This window comes from Mustela lutreola, chromosome 15 (genome assembly GCF_030435805.1).
Source record: "Mustela lutreola isolate mMusLut2 chromosome 15, mMusLut2.pri, whole genome shotgun sequence".
Taxonomy (NCBI): Eukaryota; Metazoa; Chordata; class Mammalia; order Carnivora; family Mustelidae; genus Mustela; species Mustela lutreola.
Window position 1 is genome coordinate 48,559,527 of NC_081304.1, and position 17,680 is coordinate 48,577,206.

The window sequence follows — 17,680 nt, forward strand, 5'->3', positions numbered from 1 at the left end:
TCCTAGAAATCATGGGAGAGTTCTTGGCAGAGACATGATGTGAGCTTTTAAAACATGTTTTAAAAGATTGTATTTATTTATTTCAAAGACAGAGATAGGCAGAGAGGCAGGCAGAGAGAGGGAAGCAGGCTCCCTGCTGAGCAGAGAGCCCAATGCGGGGCTTGATCCCAGGACCCTGGGATCAAGACCCAAAGGCAGAGGCTTTAACCCACTGAGCCACCCAGGTGCCCCAACATGATGTAAGCTTTTAAGATATACTGTGGTTGCCATGAGGCAGAGAACATAGAGATTAGGGTTCCAATTATGAGTCTAGGGGGGCTGAGTTTATATTCCTGGTCTGACCCTTTGAACCGTGTGATCTTGGACAAGTCACGTAACCTCTCTGTGTCTGTTTTCTCATCTGTAACATAGAGACCGGAACAGTATTTCCTTGAAGGATTTGAGTGGGGATTTACTGAGGCCAGAGCAGGTCTAGCCTGAAATCAGTGTTACATAAGTGCTGATATACTTACATGAATCTGCACAGAGTAGGTCCACAAGGGCTCAGGGACACAAACACACATGCCACGGACATGAAGACTGGGACTCCCCTGTGCTCACACAGGCTTATACCCTTGGACCCTCATGCCCCTCTCTCCCTTCTTCCTCCTGGCCTCTCACCTGGAGTGGGTCCGACGGATGGCCTTGGTGTGCTGGTCACTGGCTTGACCAAGGCCACAGCCTCTCTGGGCACCTGTTCCCACCACAAAGAGAGTGCTCAGGGGGCAGAACGGAGGCGGGGAGCCAGGAAGGGGGCAGTGGCAGGGGCAGCCGCTTATAGGGGCAGATGGCTTTGGAGGCACTCCAGGGCCGCAGCCCAAACGTGTCCCTCACCTGGCTGCCCCCTGCTGCCGCTGGGTCGCCCATCTGCCCCTTGAGGATCATTAGCGCCTCCTCGTGTGGATCTGGCCGCTTCGCAAACATCTTTCCGCCATCCTTCCTGATGGATTGGATAGGGGTTTTTCTTCTTCCCAGCTACAAATACCTGTAACAGGGAACTTCTTCCTCCACCCCCAGCCCCACCCCCATCATTACATGTGAGCGCACAGAGAGGGTCAGAGACTGGCCTGAGGTCACACAGCACAACCTAGAGAGTGGTCTCAGTCTTCCTCTGGCTGAAGGATCATTGGGACCATCTGCGTGAGCAGACTCACTCCCTGCAGGGTGCCGGGCAGGGGGCTGCTCCCCAGGTGGACGGGCCCACAGCAAGGAGGGCCCCCCCCCCACATACCGTCCAGAGTGCTGGATGGTGGGGACAGGGGCAGAGCTGACCTGAGGGCCTCGGGCCGACCTCCCCGGGGCGGCTGCTGGTACTGCCTCACGATGTTCTTGATCTGCTGCGTGGGCTGCGGGAAGTGCTCTGAGTTGAGTGTGGAATACCGGACCAGATCTGGACAGCGTGCAGCTGTAGGCAAGGGGGGGTGGGGGTGGGGGACAGGGTGAGGCCCCAGGGGACACACTACAATCCCAGTCCTGTCCCGGGAAGCCCCCCCACCCCCAACCACAGGGATAGGACACTCACTGGTTTCTAGACAAACCCGGTGCTGAGCTAGAACAGGGACGGCCACGGGCTTGGTGGGGGGTCTTGGCGCCTTGGCCAGAGGGGCAGGGGCCAGAGGCTTTGGAGAGGAGCGGAGGAGCACAGGCTTGGCTGGGGGTCCAGTGCCCACAAACTGCGGCCGTGCCTCTGGTGGTAGGGGTTTCTGCAGAGAACAGGGGATAGGGTGTGCTTCCTGGGACACACCCGCCTGTTCTTAGGGACCCCACATTTACGCCCAGGATGGGCTGCGGGGCAACTGCCCCAGAGAGGAACAAAAAAGCCCCAGAGCAGCACGCCTCTCGGCTGGGCAGGCCAGGCTCACCTCCGGGGGCAAGGGCCTTGGGGTAGGGCCCAGGGGCTGCTGCTGGAGTGCCATGGCCTGCAGGGTCATCTCCCGGGCCTGGGGAGAGGTGGTGGCGGTGGTGACTGGCAGGCCCAAACTCAGGGCACCCCCCGCACCCATCCGGCACTCACCAGGAGGACGGCCTGCTTGTGGATGAAGGCCTGCTGCAGGGCCAGCGTGGAGGCATCTAGGCCTGGGACTGGGGGGGAGCCGAGTCGGAGGGCGTAGATCCCAAGGGATGGGAGGTAGAGGGAAATAGGAATTCCCCAGCTATCCCCCACCCTGCCGCTGTCCCCCTCACCCCCTCCCGCCAGGCCCGTGGCTGCCTCCATCCTAGCAGGTAGAGGAGCCCCGAGAACCAGCAAGAGAGCCCCCCTCATCTCGCCCGACCCCAGAACCACCCTGGGGGGGCAGGCACTGACTTGGCTTTGGCTTTGGCTCTGGGGGTCTCCTGGGGGGGTCTTCAGTGCTGCTACTACCGCTGCCACCAGGCTGGCCTCCCCCTTTCATGCGATAGGCAATGGCTGTTGGCTTCTCCAGGTCCTGGGGGCAGCAGGTGGCTCAAGTGTCTGCCTCACTGTCATGCTCCTCAGACACCAAGGCAACGGGCACCCGACACCAGCCACCTCCTCTGTCCCTGGGGCATCTGCTCCATGCCCTGCCTCCAGTCATGCAGCATACCAGTCAGTACTCCCACAGCTGTGCAAACTCCCCAAACCCATCCCCCTTCCCACAGGTGAATGAACAGGTTCCAGGAGATGCTATGCCCTGCTCAGGGCCCACATCATGCCACGGAGGGGCTCCTGGAAGTTCCCAGAATGAGCAAGGGTGCCTGAGGGGGCTGGCTCCCACTGGAGGTGGAGGAGGGGCCCATGGGTCCTTCTGGGGTCAGCCTGGAGCATCTTGAGCCACGGGGACACCCTCAGCCCTGGCTGTGAGATGCTCCTGAACCACCCTGTGGTCCCAGCTGTCTGCAAACACCACCCTCGCCAATCCCTACCGCATCCCCGTAGGACAGCACGGGGTCGAAGAGGCTGTCCAGGTAGCCGTCCAGTCCCTTGTGGGGCACAGAGGGTTCTCCCGGGGTGTCTGAGTCTGGTTGGGAGGGTGGGGGACACAAAAGCCAAGTTCTTTTCTCCTGCTAATCTCCCCATTGCCTCCAGGATCCCTCCCCACCAGACAGTGGCCACTGCTGGCTGGCCTTGGTAGTTCGCTGTCCCTCTCTGGGTCCCATTTGTACCGTCCTCGTTGTGGCTGCAGTACCCATCGGAGTCAGCTACTCTGGGCACGTGTCCCTGGGCCTGGGGCCTGGTGGGTGTGTCCTCATCCGAGTCCCAGCTGTTCCCAAACAACCTGTAGGGAAGGGGGCCCTGGAGCAGCTCCCCTCCTACAAGATCGTGGCTCTCCCTGAATCACCCCCCAACCCCACCACCATGTTCTCTCTGGGCTCTGGAAATGGGTGACTCCCTCCCTTTAAAGGTGGGACCCGGAGGGGGCAGCAGAACATCGGGCTCTTGATCTTGGGATAGTGAGTGCGAGACCACACTGGGTGTAAGTTGCTTAAAGCTTAGGTTTAGAACTCAGCTCTGAACCAGCAGCTGGGAGAAAAACCGTGTGTGAGGAGAGGCCATCTGCGTGAAGGGCCCGGGTAGCCACCTACGCTCTGGGGCCTCCCCTGCCGGCCACAGGCCCTTCTGCACCCACGATGAAGTAGGACTTCTGTCTCGGGAAGTCCCGGAGCAGCTCGAGGTTGGACACCAGGTCCAGCACATAGTCGTGGCCTGCCAGCTCTGCCCACTGGACCCCATGCCTCATGGCCACCGTCCAGCCCCGCCAGCCGTCTGCCAGGCCCCTGGAGACAGTACATGGAGGAGCAGGGATGAGGGACGGAGCCAAAAGGTACTGTCTGGAGAAACCATGGAACATGAGCCAGACCCTAAGCATGACCAGAGTGGACCCCATGGTGGGGGGAGGGGTTGTCTGGTCTCCTGCTCCTCCCCCTCCCTCCTTCTGCACCGGCCTTGGGTGCCTTCCAGGGTGGGGCCTTCCAGGAGCCAACCTGTGCCGCAGAATGTCTCCAGCCACCTCTTCCCCCGTACTCCAGGAGTGCACCGGGCAGGAGAACTGGTCGCCTGGGGCAGATGCTGGGTTCAGCCAGGATGCATCGGCGGCCCAGGCCTGCTCCTTCCCTGCCTGCTTGCCCGCTCTTGTCCTGGACGCTGGATCCGCACCCTCCCGGCCCCCGCTCCCTTCCCCCATTCCAGGTCCTGACCTCTCTCCTAAGACACACCCAGAGGGCCCCTCCCCAGCATCTCCTGATCCCTGGGGCGCACTGGGGCCTGCTGACTCCAGTGGCCCCTCTGGAGGGAGAGAGGGACTAGGGAAGGCAGCTCGTGGTGGGGAGAGGACAGCTCACCATTGAAGCAGCCCACGTCCAGCGCCATGCTGGCCTTCTCCTGGGTTGCTCTCCACTCAAGCTGGGTTGGCGGGAAGGTGCGGGCCACCCCAGAACCCTGCTGTTGGCCTTGGCCCATGGCCTGCATGAGCCGGTGCTGACACACAGCCTGGAAGCCGTTCTGCCCATGATCAGACACAAACCTGATGGGCAGGGGAGTTGGAGCCAGGATGAAGAGGGGACTGTGGCTAGATAGAGGGGGATTCTAAGCCTAATCTGAGGGAGGCCTAGGCTAGCCCAGAGCTGTGAGGTGAAACTGACAAGGCCCCAGCTCTGAGGCTGGCTCGGAAGGGTCCCAGGCTATAGTCCAGAGCTCTGGGATGACACTGAAGGGGTCCCTTGAGAGCCCAGAGTCCCAGGACTAAGCTGAAAGGGTCCCAGGCTAACCAGAAGTATCTTTAGCCAGCACAGAGGTCCAACGAAAGGCCAAACAGGTTCCAGGAAGGCCCACCAAAGCTTGTTGGAGCAAAACGTCATTGACAAGGTGGGCTCTGCAGCAGGGTGTGGGCAAGAATGCGGACTCTGAACACTCTTCCCATCCCTTCACCAAGCCTCCCATGGGGTCATCTGCCCCCTCTGAGCCCGCCTCCAGCTTCTTATCCATACAAGAGATGGCTGAAAGGGTTCAACTTGACCCAGGCCCAATCAGACTGATCCCCTCCAGAGGTAGGTGCCCCACATACGTGGCTCTCTGGCTCCTTCCCTCCCTGCTGCTGGAACAGCCGTGGAGCAGGCCCACGGTGGCCGCAAGAGGGAACCCAGAGCTGTGCCCACAGGAAGCCCCAGACAGGCAGGCAGTGGTCCTAACCTGCTGCCCCCGCTTCCCAAGACTGACCCTCTGAGCTGCCCACTGACCCTCTGAGCAGGAGTGGCCCTGCACACTGAGGCTCACAGCCCCCACCCATTGGTCCTGTTACCAATGCTAATTCACAGGTGAGGAAAGAGACTCAGAGAAGGGCATTGACTTGCCCCAGGTCACACAGCAGGGAAGTATCAGAGCTGGGCTTTGCACCCGGGGCCTGCCTGAGCTCGTTCTTTTGCAAATCACCTTTCTCACCTGGCATCATCATTGTCATCAGCATCACCAATATGATCAGGATGCCAACAAGATCTACACCCACACACCACATCCAGTATTCTATAGGTTGAACCTGGTATTTGAACCCCGACTGTCGTGTGTCCAGCCTCTCCACTCCTAACTACCTGGCCCTTTTCCCATGTCATGACAGATCAGCGCCTTTTCCCCAAATTCCCCAGACCCTGGTCTCGGCCATCGTCTGAGTTTTGCCTGAGCCCTACCCTCCAGAGTGAACACCTGCCGTCGTTTCTGGCTCAAGCCCGGTGGAGACAGAGACCAGCCTCTGGTCCAGCCCCAGTGCCTGAGCTTCCCAGCACAGAGACCTCACTCCTGCCCGACCTGACCTCTTACATCCCGCCCCGGGGTCCTCATGCCCACATCACCATCCTCATGCCCTGGCCGGGTCCACTCACTTGAGCAGGTACTTGTTCAGGCGCGAGGAAGGTGCAAAGCCGCTAAGGCAGGTAGCCAGTAAGAACCAGCCACGCTCGGCATTGTGGGCACTGGGATTGCGCCACACCTGGTTTGCCAGCTGCGCCAGGATCTCGTCCCGGAGTTCAGGTATTGCCAGCCCCTTGTGCACGATGTAGTTCCCGAAGACATTTTCCTGGGCACCATACAGGTGGGGGTCGCCCATGAAACGCAGGATCTAGGCCACAAACAGACTCTCCTGGGCCTCTTGGAAGGTGGTTCCTGCCAGGGTCCCACCGCCCCCAACACGCACCCCTCTCCCATCCTTTCCCCATGTTCCTGGAAAGCCCAGATAACAGCCCCCTGTGTCACAGTATAATTGCCATGCCCCGTGCCAAATGACCAGGCGATTTGCGCCAACTACGATAAAGGTCGGGATCCCAAGTACATTCTGACTTTCTCTCCTGCTCATGAAGCTTCCACGAGCACTTTCCATACAGCCCCAGCTCTAGCCTGCATCCCTGGCCTCCAGCCAGCCCCCACCTCCTGCTCCAGGCCCCAGAGAGCACTCTATAACATCCACATCTGACCAAGCACCTTCCTTGGTTTCCCAGGGCCCTTGGAATGAACTCCAAGATCCAGATCTGGCAGACAGGCCCTTGGGACCCCTCCTGCCTCTGCCCTTCTGACTTTCACCAACTGATGTGTTGACATCAAGTTTTTCTTCTCTCTGTGCCTTCTCCATCTGTCTCGGCTAGCAGACTCTGAGCTCAAATGCTGCACCACCCCCCAACCCCGCACTTTCCCCCCAAGAAGCCCTCTCTGATTCTGTCCATCCAGAACAGGATTAGGGCTCCAGTCAGACTTCCTGGCCTCTGTGCCTGACCTCTGTCCATGCTAATCGTCACTGGTCAGGTGTACTCTGCCTTCTCCCTTGGACTAGGAAGGCCTCGAGGAGAGGAACCAGATCTATTCTTGGTGTCCCTGGGAAGCTCTTTGCCAGGAAGACGGCTGGGAGAAGAAAGTCTCCCAATCCCCCGAGTGGGATTAACCCTAGCCCAGAGTGGAGCCCAGATTCCATCCCACACCAGAAGTCTTTCCTCCAAAGAAGAGCCCCGGGCTAAATGGCCTGGGCTAGTGGAGGACCAAGGATGGCAAAAGGAACCTCACGGCCTGAGACTTCAAAGGCGTCCTGGGCGGACCCTTACCAGCTTGAAGACGCTCACGGCTTCCGCGTGGCACTCTGCTGGCAGCCGCGTGAGGGGTGTCCTCAGGGGCACTGTCAGCATCCCGAAGGCAGGTTCCTGTGGACACAGGGCGGGCATGGGACTGAGCTGGGGCTTGTGGGCACATCTGGATACACTGCTCTGTGCCAGGGAGGGGGACAAGAGCCAGGGAGCTATGGGCTCCTTTCCTCAGGGTGTGGATGAGGCTACTGAGGCCTGAAAGGGGGCAGACCATGGCCATCAGCAAGCTGGGGGTGGAGACCATCTGAGCATCCTGGAGAGTCGGAAATGAAAAACGGGATGATGTCCCGTGGCTCGACCAGTTGTTAGACATTTGAAATAGTTCCAACTGGTGGGCAAACAGCCACTTCCTAAGCCCCCGAGGGCCCCCCACTTCCATCTAGCCCTCCCCCGGAGCCCCCAGCCTCCTCATGATCCAGCAACTCAAGGGCTCATACCCCACGCCGCAGGGCACGGCCAGGAGCCTGCCCCAGGCTGACATCAGTGTGACTTCTCGTCTGTCAGTGCCCACTGGCCAGGGCCACGTGGGACCACGCCAGCTTTTACCTTAAAGTGGCATCGGACAAACTTGGCCATGGGGTAGTTGTTGATATCCAGGGGCAGTGTGACACGGGGTTCAGCCTGGAGCCGGGGAGTCCGCACAGGGGCCACCCGGAGCACATGAGCTGCTCTGAGGCCTGTGGAGAGAGGGAGGTTGTGGGGCACCAGAGTCCAGCACTCACCCACACCCACCCCCCACCCCAGGGTCCAGCACTCACGGACCTGCCACAGCTTGTAAGAGTCCTGCCAGCTCAGCAGGTACCTCCAGGTGCCCCACAGCTATCACCTCCCGCTTGCTCAGCTCCTGGAGGGACAGCCCCGAGTGAGGGGCAGGCCCGCCACAACGCCCGCCAGCCAGCCTCCCTTCTTACCCCTGCTGCCACCCAGCGCCCACACCCACCTCCAACTCCCGGAGCCGCGCCTCCTCCGCCCGGAGCCTCCGCTCTGCCCTCAGCTGCAGGAGAGCAGATGGTCAAGGCAGGGGAATGGTGGGCAGAGGCGACGGCAGGCCCCAGGCTGGGGGCAGCCTGAGCCGGCTCCCAGAGGGTGGCTGACGCCTTGCAGGCGGCAGAGGGAGGCAAAGATATGGCCGGAGAAACAGGAAGGGAAGAGCGAGAGACAGAGACACCAGGCAGAGGGAGTAATACTTGGGAGAAAGGGAAAGACCCATAGGTGGTCCCCTCCTCTCCCTTCACAAAGCCTTCAGTAGAAGCCGGGTAGTTCTTCAAGGCTTTGGGACTACATTTGTCCTTTGCATCGTTGGTTTATATGACAACAGGCCAAGACAGGCATTGAAGTAAAAGGAAAACTGTATCTAGGGTGGCTTCAGTCGACAAATTCTGTCATACCCGACGACTGAAGGCCTTGCTGTGAACCTGGCACAGGCCAAATCCTTCATGAGCAAGATCTCACAGAACCCCCTCCACAACCCCTGGGGAAGGCGGGTAAAGTGACGATGGGCAAGGTCAAGGTCACAGCTAGCGAGTGGCAGAGTGGGCATTGGAACCCAGGACTGTGTGAGGCCAGTAGTCCCCTCCTAGGTGCTAAGTGCCTCCTCCCGCCCGCTGCCGCCTGGTTCCCTGGAGCAGGTGGAGGGGCCGGCCTGCACCTTGAGGTAATGACGGTGGTTCATGTATGTGTGCACCAGGGACCGGAATTTCACCAGGTTCCTCCTCATCTGCTGATACCGCTGCCTGGAGGGAGTGGGGGGATGGGTGGGTGGAAAGAAGTGTGTGGGGGAGGGAATGGGGCAGGCAGGGGTTGGGATCACCGGGTGGCCAAGGTGCAGAGATGCCCACGCCAGCCCGGCCAGGATATCAGCACCCAGGGTTCAGTATGGGAGCCCTGTACAGCTCAGAGAGGGGCAGTGGCTTGGCCAAGGTCACACAGCCAATTAAGTGGCAGGGCCTGGACCACACTGCTGGGAGCAGGCCCACCCCAATGGGTTGTCCTCCCAGGGCTCCTAAGATGCAGGCTGGGGCCCCTCTTGGCTGGAGAGATCAGGAGGGCCATGGGCTCGGTGGGCAGGACGGCCCAAGGCAGAGCCATAGTGGGAACATCCTTCTGGCTGAGGCTCAGCTCTTACTTGCACGCCTCGGGGCCAGGGAGCTTCGTCGTCGTACCCTCCCCCCCCCAACTCCGGGGAGCCCTGCCCCGGGAGGACAGGGTACCTGGCCAGGTAGCCCCGGGCCCGGCTCTGCAGCAGGACGATCTTGCGCCGCAGCGAGCGGAAGCGCCGGCGGATGAGGAAGCCGCGGAGGCAGCGCTGCAGGGTGAGGGCCGCCAGGTGCAGGACGCGCTCCCGCATGCTCTCCAGCAGCTGGTGCAGGTGCTCCTTGAGGAACAGCTGCGGAGGGCAGGCGGCCGTGAGGGTCTCCCGGGAGGCAGCGGGGGAGGACCAGCTGGGGTGGGTGCGGGGCGGGCTCAGCTCGGAGAGGTGGGAGGAGCTGCGACCGGGAACCGGGTGGAGAGCCCGGCCCGAGTAACGGTCCCCAGACGGGACCAAGCCCCACCGCGCTGCTCTCTGGGTCAGGAATGTTCGGTCGCGCCGTTTCTCATTCCATCGTCTCACTCTGAAGCCCCTGAACTTGTGGCTTCCAGGGGCGGCGCGTGGGGTGGGGCTCACCTTGCTGACCCCGACGCGGTACATACTCGGCAGGACCGTGCACAGGCGGCTCAGCACGGACACGCACATGTCCCCGCTGGCTGGCAGGTTGTGCTTGAGGGCCACGAGACAGCGGTACCTAAGGTTCCCGTGGAATAAGACACTTTACTGCCACCTGCTGGAAACTTGTAATAGCTTCAAATTACTCCTAGAACCTACACACACACAGGCAGTGAAACTAGGAAAAAATGCGGAAGGATAAATCTGCTCTGTGATAGCTGGCCGATGATGAGCTTGGGTGGTGAACAACCTGAGCAACTGTGCATGGCAGGCTGCGTCTTGCCTGGGTTCTGGGGCCGCGGGGGAGCTGAAGGATCTGTGGAGCTCAGGAACCACCCTACTGCGATACCTGTCAATGAACACCTGGAAGGGCAGGCGCACTGGAAAGCCCTCTTTGCGGATTCGCACAGTCTCCAGCACCCCCGAGTAGCGCAGCTGCGCCATAACCACGTCTGGCTCAAAGAGGCCTGGCTCCTGTAAGAACGGCCCAGATAGGGAGTTTGCACACCAGTCCACCCACGTGCCCCAGGCACTAGCAGTTACAAACAGTCCCCACAGTGGGCTGGGCGGATGGAGGCCCAGAGAGGCACAGCCACTTGCCCCAGGTCACACATCATGGGGAAGAGGATTTGGCTCTTCACATACCTTCTTGTGGTTGGGCTTCAGGCACCGTACGAACAAGGGGTTACACCTGCGCAGGGGCAGGAGGACGGCAGTGTGAGGTCCCAGAGAGGGAAGTGTTGACCATAAAGGTGGTGGTGTGGGTCAGAGGTGAAGCTGGATGCCCACCCCACTACATGCTCACCTCTCCATCTTTTCTACCAGATCCAGGAGCGACTGTTGGAACTTAGCGGCCACTGTGTGTGCCTTGTGGAGCCGGGTGACAGAGCTGCTCTGGCCCAGGCGCTGAGGGGCAGCCTGTGGGGCGTGGCTGGAGAAGAGGTGTGCCACCACCTGAGCAGGGGTGGGCAGCAGGCCGGGGCAGTGGTCCAGGTGCCCGGAAACAGGAAGACAGGGCAGGGTAGGGGCCGAGAGACAGAAACAAGGAAACAGAGGTTGGTGGTGAGACCGGGGTGGGGGGAAAAAGAAGTTAAAAACAAAATGAGCCAAATCTCCAGACCACAGGGATCAGAAAACCACCTCCTTGTGCCCCTGCCCTCTCTGCAAGGCCACTGTCCTCCTGGACCACACCCCTCTCAAGTCAAGGTGCTCAGCACCTTCCAAGGGACCTGTCTTGTGGTCGGGCTGACTTTTTTCCTTCTGTCTGACTGTGCAGCTGATCCTGAGGTGACCTTCCACACACATGGTCATGAACTCTGGCAATGACCTCAGCAGGGTGCCCATTTGACAGAGAAGAAGGTGGACACCCAGGGAATGGGGGAGGGTGTCTGGAAACAACAGGGCTATTTGGGAAAACTGCTCAGTGAAGGGACAGGGCAGGGCAGGCTGGGTGGGTAGGGCCGGGGGACAGGCAGGGTGATCCAGTGGGACCAGCTAAGGGCATGGCTCTTCAGGGGTCAGGACCAACAATGGGAGAAAGTACAGAGCAAGGCAAGACTCTGGGTTAGGGCTGAGATCAGGGTCAGAGCCTGGCTGGACCTGGGTGTGCGAGAGGCAGAGCCAGCACCTTGGGTACCTAGGGGACCTCCCCATTTCCTGGACCGAGAGAGGGACCTGATGGTGGGCTGGTTGCTCTTGGAGTGGGGGGTGTGGGACAGAGCGGTAGGAGCGGTAGGAGGTGAAGCTTGCTCACCCGCGTCCGGCTCCGCACAAAGAGATCCAGCACGTCCTGGCGCACCTGGTCGTGGTTCTTGTCTAGGAACTTGTGCACCTGCAAAGGGGTAACAAGGGGCAGCTTGGGTTGGAGCCCACGCAGCCTAGGGGCAGGGCAGGGGGATAACCTACCCCAGTGTGCTTCAGTCTGTCTGCTCCCCTCCTCCTTCCTTCTTCCCTACAGTGGGTCAGGGGCTCTCTGTCCCTGCCCTTCCGGGCCTCTATCTCCCTATCTGTCCTAGAGAATACGGGACCCTTCCCCCTCCTGTGGTCCCCTCCATTTCTGCCCCCAATACCCTTCCCATCTTCCGGGGATGGGGCACCAGCCATAGCTTCATATAAACAGTCTGGGTCTTGGCCCCATCCTTAGTGGAGAACCCTGTCCTCTATCTGTCCTCCAGATGAGGAAAACGGGGCAGGGACATGTCTGAGATAACAGAGTGACGGCATCAGCGTCATTACTGGTAACAGCTACTCCTTATCACATTCAGCGCAGGAGATGGGCACTATCATTAGCCCCATTTTCCAGATGTCCCCACATAGGCTCAGAGAGGTAAAGCAGTTTGCCCAAGGTCACAAAGCTGAGGATCCGCAGGGGGCCAGAACTAGAACCAAGGGGGAGTGTCTGCAGCCCCTGGTGTGCTTGTGTCTCCAACTGCGGACGCTGTGCAGGCTGTCCTGGGTCTCACCTGATAGGTGACTTTGCCTGCGTAGTGCTTGATGGTGAACTCGGGCAGTGGCATTTTGGGCTTGGAGTAGAGCGGGTTGGCGCCGTGGTGGTAATGGCACTTCTGTAGAAATGTGTGGTCTGTGGCCTGCGGGCAGGCGGGGGTCAGTGGGTGCTCAGGGGAGCCGGGCACCCCGTTCTGGGACTAGTGGCAAATCCTCCAGCCCAAACTGCTTCCAGGTGAGCGCTGGGGAGCAGCAAGTCACAGCTGCCCTCAGTGGCCCCACTGCCCTGACTGGGGAGGCTTAAGCGGAATCCCACCCTGGACTTGCATCTTCCAATCAAAGTCTGAGGTCCAGCCTCAAGGTCACCTCCTTCAGGAAGCCTTCCATAACTTCCCAGGCTGGTACCCTCTTCTGGACACCCACAGCCCCCTATCCAGCCTCCGTCACCCAGGTTGTGAATTGTAGGTTGGGTGCCCTGAGCTCCTGTCCCCCAGGCCAGAGCAGATAAGAAGGCAGGACCTGGACCTGATGAGGCCATGAGGCTCAGAGACGTTGACCAACCTCACCAGGCTCACACAGCACCCATGGCTCACCTGGGGAAAGCAACACTGGTCATCGAGGATCCGCAGGATGCCGTAGGGCTTCAGCGAGATGAGGTTGATGCATGGCTGGTTGTCGGCAAAGGTGATCTCCCGCCAGTCGATCTGTTCCCGAATGTACTCCTCCTGTAGGCATACAGCGCTTAGCCTCCTTGCCCTGCCCAGGCTGCACCCACCCTGCCTCCTAGGCTGGAGCCCCGTGAAAGGGTCTGGCCAGGGGCACCTCTGCTCCCACAGAGAGCTCACTTCCCGGGAGGGCAACACGAACCATCTCTGTGTCCGGTTCCACCCTCCCCCTGGGACAGCCCTGCAGTGGGGGAGAAGGATCCCCCACAACGCCAAGAGGGCTTTTGTCGGCTCAGCACCCAGCATCTTCTGTGTCCACAGCACAAGCCTTCATGTGCTGGCCCCCGGCCCAGAACACCTTTCCCTCCCCTCCACCTGACCACTTCCAGTTTGCCCTTTGAGAACCAGTATTGCCCTGCCTGGCCCCAAGGAGGCCCACTGGCCCATCAGGAGGGGACATGAGTGCTCAGGGAGGCTCTGCACACCTGCTCCTCCTGGAAGACAATCTTGTTGAAAAGGTACTGAAGGTTCTCATTTGCATAGTTGATGCACAGCTGCTCGAAGCTGTTGAAGCTCAGGTCCTGCCAGGTGGGTGGTGAGGCTGGGCCAGCTCCCTCCTTGGCCAGTAGCCCACGTGTCCCCACCCAGGGCCCCGCTCACTGGCCCCAGCTGCCCAGTGCCCTCCCTGCCTTCTAAAGCCTCCGGGGGGTATGTGAAGGAGGAGAGAGGAGATGGCGGGGTGGGGGGGCTGTCAGCAGAGAAGGGAGGGAGAGCTGGCTTAATGTCCTCTGCCCCTCACCCAACGTGCAGCCCTACCTCGAAGCCATAGATATCCAGGATGGCGACGGACAGCGTGTCCTGCTGAGGGGACACCAGAGCGTTGACCCGGGCGATGAGCCAACCGAAGAGCAGCGCATACAACACCTTGGCGATGGCATCCCTGGAGCAGAGATGGTGCTGGGACAGGTGGGAAGGTGCGGGGGTGGGGTGCAGGCATCTGGGGGTTAGGCAGGGAGGGGCAAGGCCTCACCTGGCATCCACAGCACTCTCCACAGTCAGTGGGGTGAAGATCTTCTCTCGCATTGTCTCCTGCAGAAGGATGAGGCCCTTGAATGGCAGCGGGCTGGCTGCTGCCTCCAGGAAGCCCCCGGGAGGATTGGGGGGAGCACGTGGAATAGAGCAGGAATGTTGGTGTGACTGGTCTCAGGCACATGGCTGGCCAGAGGTGGAATAAGACACCCTCACCCCCGCTTCTGCCTGACTATGCTGCGGGTGGGGGCAGGGCCACTGGTCTAAAGCGGAGACACATGCATAAGGCGACAGACCCAGCGAGATAGCCTTGGGAAGGGATGAAGGGCCAACAGTTGTGGGAGCCCCAGGGGAGGTAATGACCCACCCAGGGCTTAGGGGTGGTGCCCTGGATGGGGGATGCTTGCATCAGGTCTTGAAGGACTAGAAGGAATAGCATTCGAGGCAGAAGGAACAGCCCATACCATCCAGGTGCTTGGGGGGGGAGGCTCTGACAGCCCTGCAGTCCTGGGACTCACGGTCACTTTGAAGGTGATGGCCTTCTGAAGGCCCTCAGGGGAGATCTGGAGCAGCTCTGCCACGGCCTGGATCTCCCGGGCGCTCACCACCGAGGCCGTTTCCTGCGCATCTGTCTATATGCCAAATATCAACAGCAACATGCTTTAAACTACATAACTTGACTTAAAGTTCATGTAAAAAGCATAAATAAGCTAGAAAAAACAGGAAATTTCTGAGATAGAAGGGGAGTGGAGGAGCACAAGGAGATGTGTTATGAAGTTACAATAATTAAAGCACTGAGGGGGATTTTAGGGCCATCTGGGTGGCTCAGTAGTTAAGCGTCTGCCTTCGGCTCAAGTCATGATCTCAGGATCCTGGGATGGAGCTCCACATCGGGCTCCCTGCTCAGTGGGGGGCCTGCTTCTCCTTCTCCCTCTACTACTCACACACACTTTCTTTCTCAAAAAAATAAATAGAATCTTTAAAAAACAAAATAAAACAGTGGGAAATAGACACACAATACATAAGTTAATAAAGCACAACAGGAAATGAAGAACTAGGCATAAATGTATGTGAGAATTTAGTACAAAATAAATTTCTATTTCTTGAATTACAGTATTAGTGTAACTGAGTAACCACATGAAAAAAAAAAAAAAAAGGAACCAGATTCCTACTTCATGCTTTACTGGGATAAACTCCTGATGAACCGAAGATTAAATGTGAACACACACACACACACACACACACACACACACACACCCTGTAACACATTTTGAAAAAGTGCTGGATGAAAGCTGTTACAATTTTTTTTTTTAAGATTTTGTTTATTCATTTGACAGAGATCACAAGTAGGCAGAGAGGCAGGCAGATAGAGAGGGGGAAGCAGTCCCCCCACTGAGCAGGGAGCCTGATTTGGGGCTGGATCCTAGGACCCTGGGATCATGACCTGAGCCAAAGGCAGAGGTTTATCCCACTGAGCTGCCCAGGTGCCCCAGCTGTTACAATTTAGGGAGATAAGTCCCTCTCTAAAAATGATACAAAGTCTAAAATTTATACAAGAAAATGTTCCTAAATAAAATACCTGAAAATAATTCTAAAAACCTACACAGCAAAAAATAAAACAAAACAAAACCAACCAACCACCAAAGAAAGCGCCAAAACAAAACACTCTGGATACAAATCAAAATACAAATGACAAGCCAGAAAATATATTGGCAGTTTCCACCAGGAACCAAGAGTTGGTCTCCTTCTCATATATAAAAAGCTCTCATAAATCAATAAGAAAAAGAGGAGTGACCCCAATGGTTGGGGCAGGGGTGGGAGAGAGAACATATGAAATGCGCATGGCTTGCCCTGAAAGGCCAATATCCATGGCCCCCAAACCTCTGAGGAGAGGACCTGCAGGCTATGGGCTCTCACCTCATACTTCTCGAAGTAGACATTGCCCAGGTGCAGAATGGATGCCAAGATACGGAAGATGCTGTCCTGATCTTCACCGCTAAAGCCTAGCACCTCCATGGCGGCCAGAAGCCGGCGGAAGTCATCAGAGTCACTTTTCCCTGAGATCTCACAGTTCCCGCCCTGGGCAAGGGCAGGGGCGGGGGGTCAGGGACCCTGGGCAGGCACTCTAACTCTGTCCCACTCCCATGGGCCAAGAGGCAGGCCCTGATCAACTGCTTTATATACATTTGCTCATCCTCACTATAACCTTAAAACATGGTCTTATGCTGTCCCCATTTCACAGATGAGGAAACTGAGGCACAAAACCAGAAGTGCCGAAACTCCCAGCTGCTTATCTTTGTTTAGGTTGTAGAGAAATGAAGTCAGGTAGGCCTCCTCTACCCCCACTCTGGACCCCAAAGATGCATGTCACCTTGTTGTGATAAGATACACTTTAAATCCAAAGCTGTGCCCTCCCCCCGCCAATCCCCACCCCCTTCGCTGGCTATCAGGACACCATGAGCTGGTTCTCTCAGCCTGCCCAGGGTGATGGGGCAGGGGTACCAGGCCTGGGGGCCCTCGGATGCCTGCCAGGGCTCACCTGGTTCAGGTAGTAGTAGGTCTCAGCCTCCTGTAGACTGAAGGCCTGTCGCAGCTGGGCGGGCAGTCCGGCCAGCAGCTCATAGAAGATGTGGTAGTTCCTCTCATTTTTGGCCTGTAGCAGGGGTGGGCAGGGGCAGAGAAGGGAGCCACCCACCTTGGTGACCCCCCCACACACATACGAGGCCAGGTGTGCCTGCCCATACAGATACAGGTGAGACCGGGCACCTGTGAGTAGTGAGCCCCCAGCCTGGCTCTGATTGGGGGTGGGTGCAGGGGCAGAGAAGCCCTGGAATGGTGGTAGGAAGGGGACTCTGGTCAGGATTTAATTTTGTTTGGAGGAATGAGACCAAGGTCTCATGTGTACACTGGGCATACCCAGCTACTTGTACTGTGTCCAAGGCCCAGATGTGCACATGTCGGGCCTCATAATGGTTTCTCAGCCTGGGCGGCTGAGCCCTAACTGCACCCCAGGCCCTCTTATTGGCCCTTGAGACCCAGTGGGGAACAAGAGACACAGAAGCCCTTGATATCCCACCTGCTAGCTGTGGAGATAGACACCCTGCCAACTGCTAGTGAAAATAAGACATGTTAGATAGAACAGAGTGCTCTGGAGAGAAATAAAGCAGGGAGGGGGTGGGAGTTCTGGGGGAGGGGTGGAGAGGGGCTGCATCTTTTTTTTTTTTTTTAAGATTTTATTTATTTATTTTATGACAGAGATCATAAGTAGGCAGAGAGGCAGGCAGAGAAAGAGGAAGGGAAGCAGGCTCCCTGCCGAGCAGAGAGCCCGAAGCAGGGCCCGATTCCAGGACCCTGGGATCATGACCTGAGCCGAAAGCAGGGGCTTTAACCCACCGAGCCACCCAAGTGGAGGGGCTGCATCTTAAATGGGGTAGCTTCCCCCAAGCAGGTACCATTTCAGGGGAGACTTGGAGGAGATGGGGGTTGGGTCACGTGAGTGTCTGGTGGGGAGGAGTGCTCAGAGAGAAGAAATCGTAGGTACAAAGGTCCTGAGGCAGGATCATGGGTGGTGTGCTTCGGGGACAAGAAGGTGTCAGTGTGGCTGTAGGGGGTGAGAGAGGAGAGGAGATCACATGCTCACACAGAAACATGTGTTTGTTCATTAATTCAACATTGCCCCAGCCCCACCAGGTGCGAGGCTCTGCATATCTGCCTACCCCCAGCC

General features: G+C 58.4%; 1 protein-coding gene across 1 annotated transcript in view; it reads right to left on the minus strand.

Moving 5' to 3' along the window:
- The window catches only part of MYO15A (myosin XVA), a 49,453-nt gene that overhangs the window by 19,883 nt on the left and 11,890 nt on the right, over positions 1–17,680 (minus strand). The window contains exons 10-41 of the mRNA XM_059147891.1: positions 16,496–16,609; positions 15,874–16,035; positions 14,475–14,588; positions 13,958–14,016; positions 13,744–13,867; positions 13,413–13,508; positions 12,856–12,987; positions 12,280–12,405; positions 11,571–11,648; positions 10,623–10,771; positions 10,463–10,508; positions 10,167–10,291; positions 9,779–9,896; positions 9,324–9,499; positions 8,762–8,846; positions 8,054–8,107; positions 7,876–7,957; positions 7,660–7,790; positions 7,075–7,170; positions 5,869–6,104; positions 4,339–4,520; positions 3,982–4,054; positions 3,583–3,774; positions 3,124–3,275; positions 2,923–3,017; positions 2,345–2,465; positions 2,054–2,121; positions 1,902–1,979; positions 1,562–1,742; positions 1,312–1,444; positions 874–979; positions 661–733 (exon numbers count right to left, since the gene is read on the minus strand). Of these exons, the coding sequence (XP_059003874.1) occupies positions 661–733; positions 874–979; positions 1,312–1,444; positions 1,562–1,742; positions 1,902–1,979; positions 2,054–2,121; positions 2,345–2,465; positions 2,923–3,017; positions 3,124–3,275; positions 3,583–3,774; positions 3,982–4,054; positions 4,339–4,520; positions 5,869–6,104; positions 7,075–7,170; positions 7,660–7,790; positions 7,876–7,957; positions 8,054–8,107; positions 8,762–8,846; positions 9,324–9,499; positions 9,779–9,896; positions 10,167–10,291; positions 10,463–10,508; positions 10,623–10,771; positions 11,571–11,648; positions 12,280–12,405; positions 12,856–12,987; positions 13,413–13,508; positions 13,744–13,867; positions 13,958–14,016; positions 14,475–14,588; positions 15,874–16,035; positions 16,496–16,609 (3,757 nt within the window). The remainder of the gene's footprint in view (positions 1–660; positions 734–873; positions 980–1,311; positions 1,445–1,561; positions 1,743–1,901; positions 1,980–2,053; positions 2,122–2,344; positions 2,466–2,922; positions 3,018–3,123; positions 3,276–3,582; positions 3,775–3,981; positions 4,055–4,338; positions 4,521–5,868; positions 6,105–7,074; positions 7,171–7,659; positions 7,791–7,875; positions 7,958–8,053; positions 8,108–8,761; positions 8,847–9,323; positions 9,500–9,778; positions 9,897–10,166; positions 10,292–10,462; positions 10,509–10,622; positions 10,772–11,570; positions 11,649–12,279; positions 12,406–12,855; positions 12,988–13,412; positions 13,509–13,743; positions 13,868–13,957; positions 14,017–14,474; positions 14,589–15,873; positions 16,036–16,495; positions 16,610–17,680) is intronic.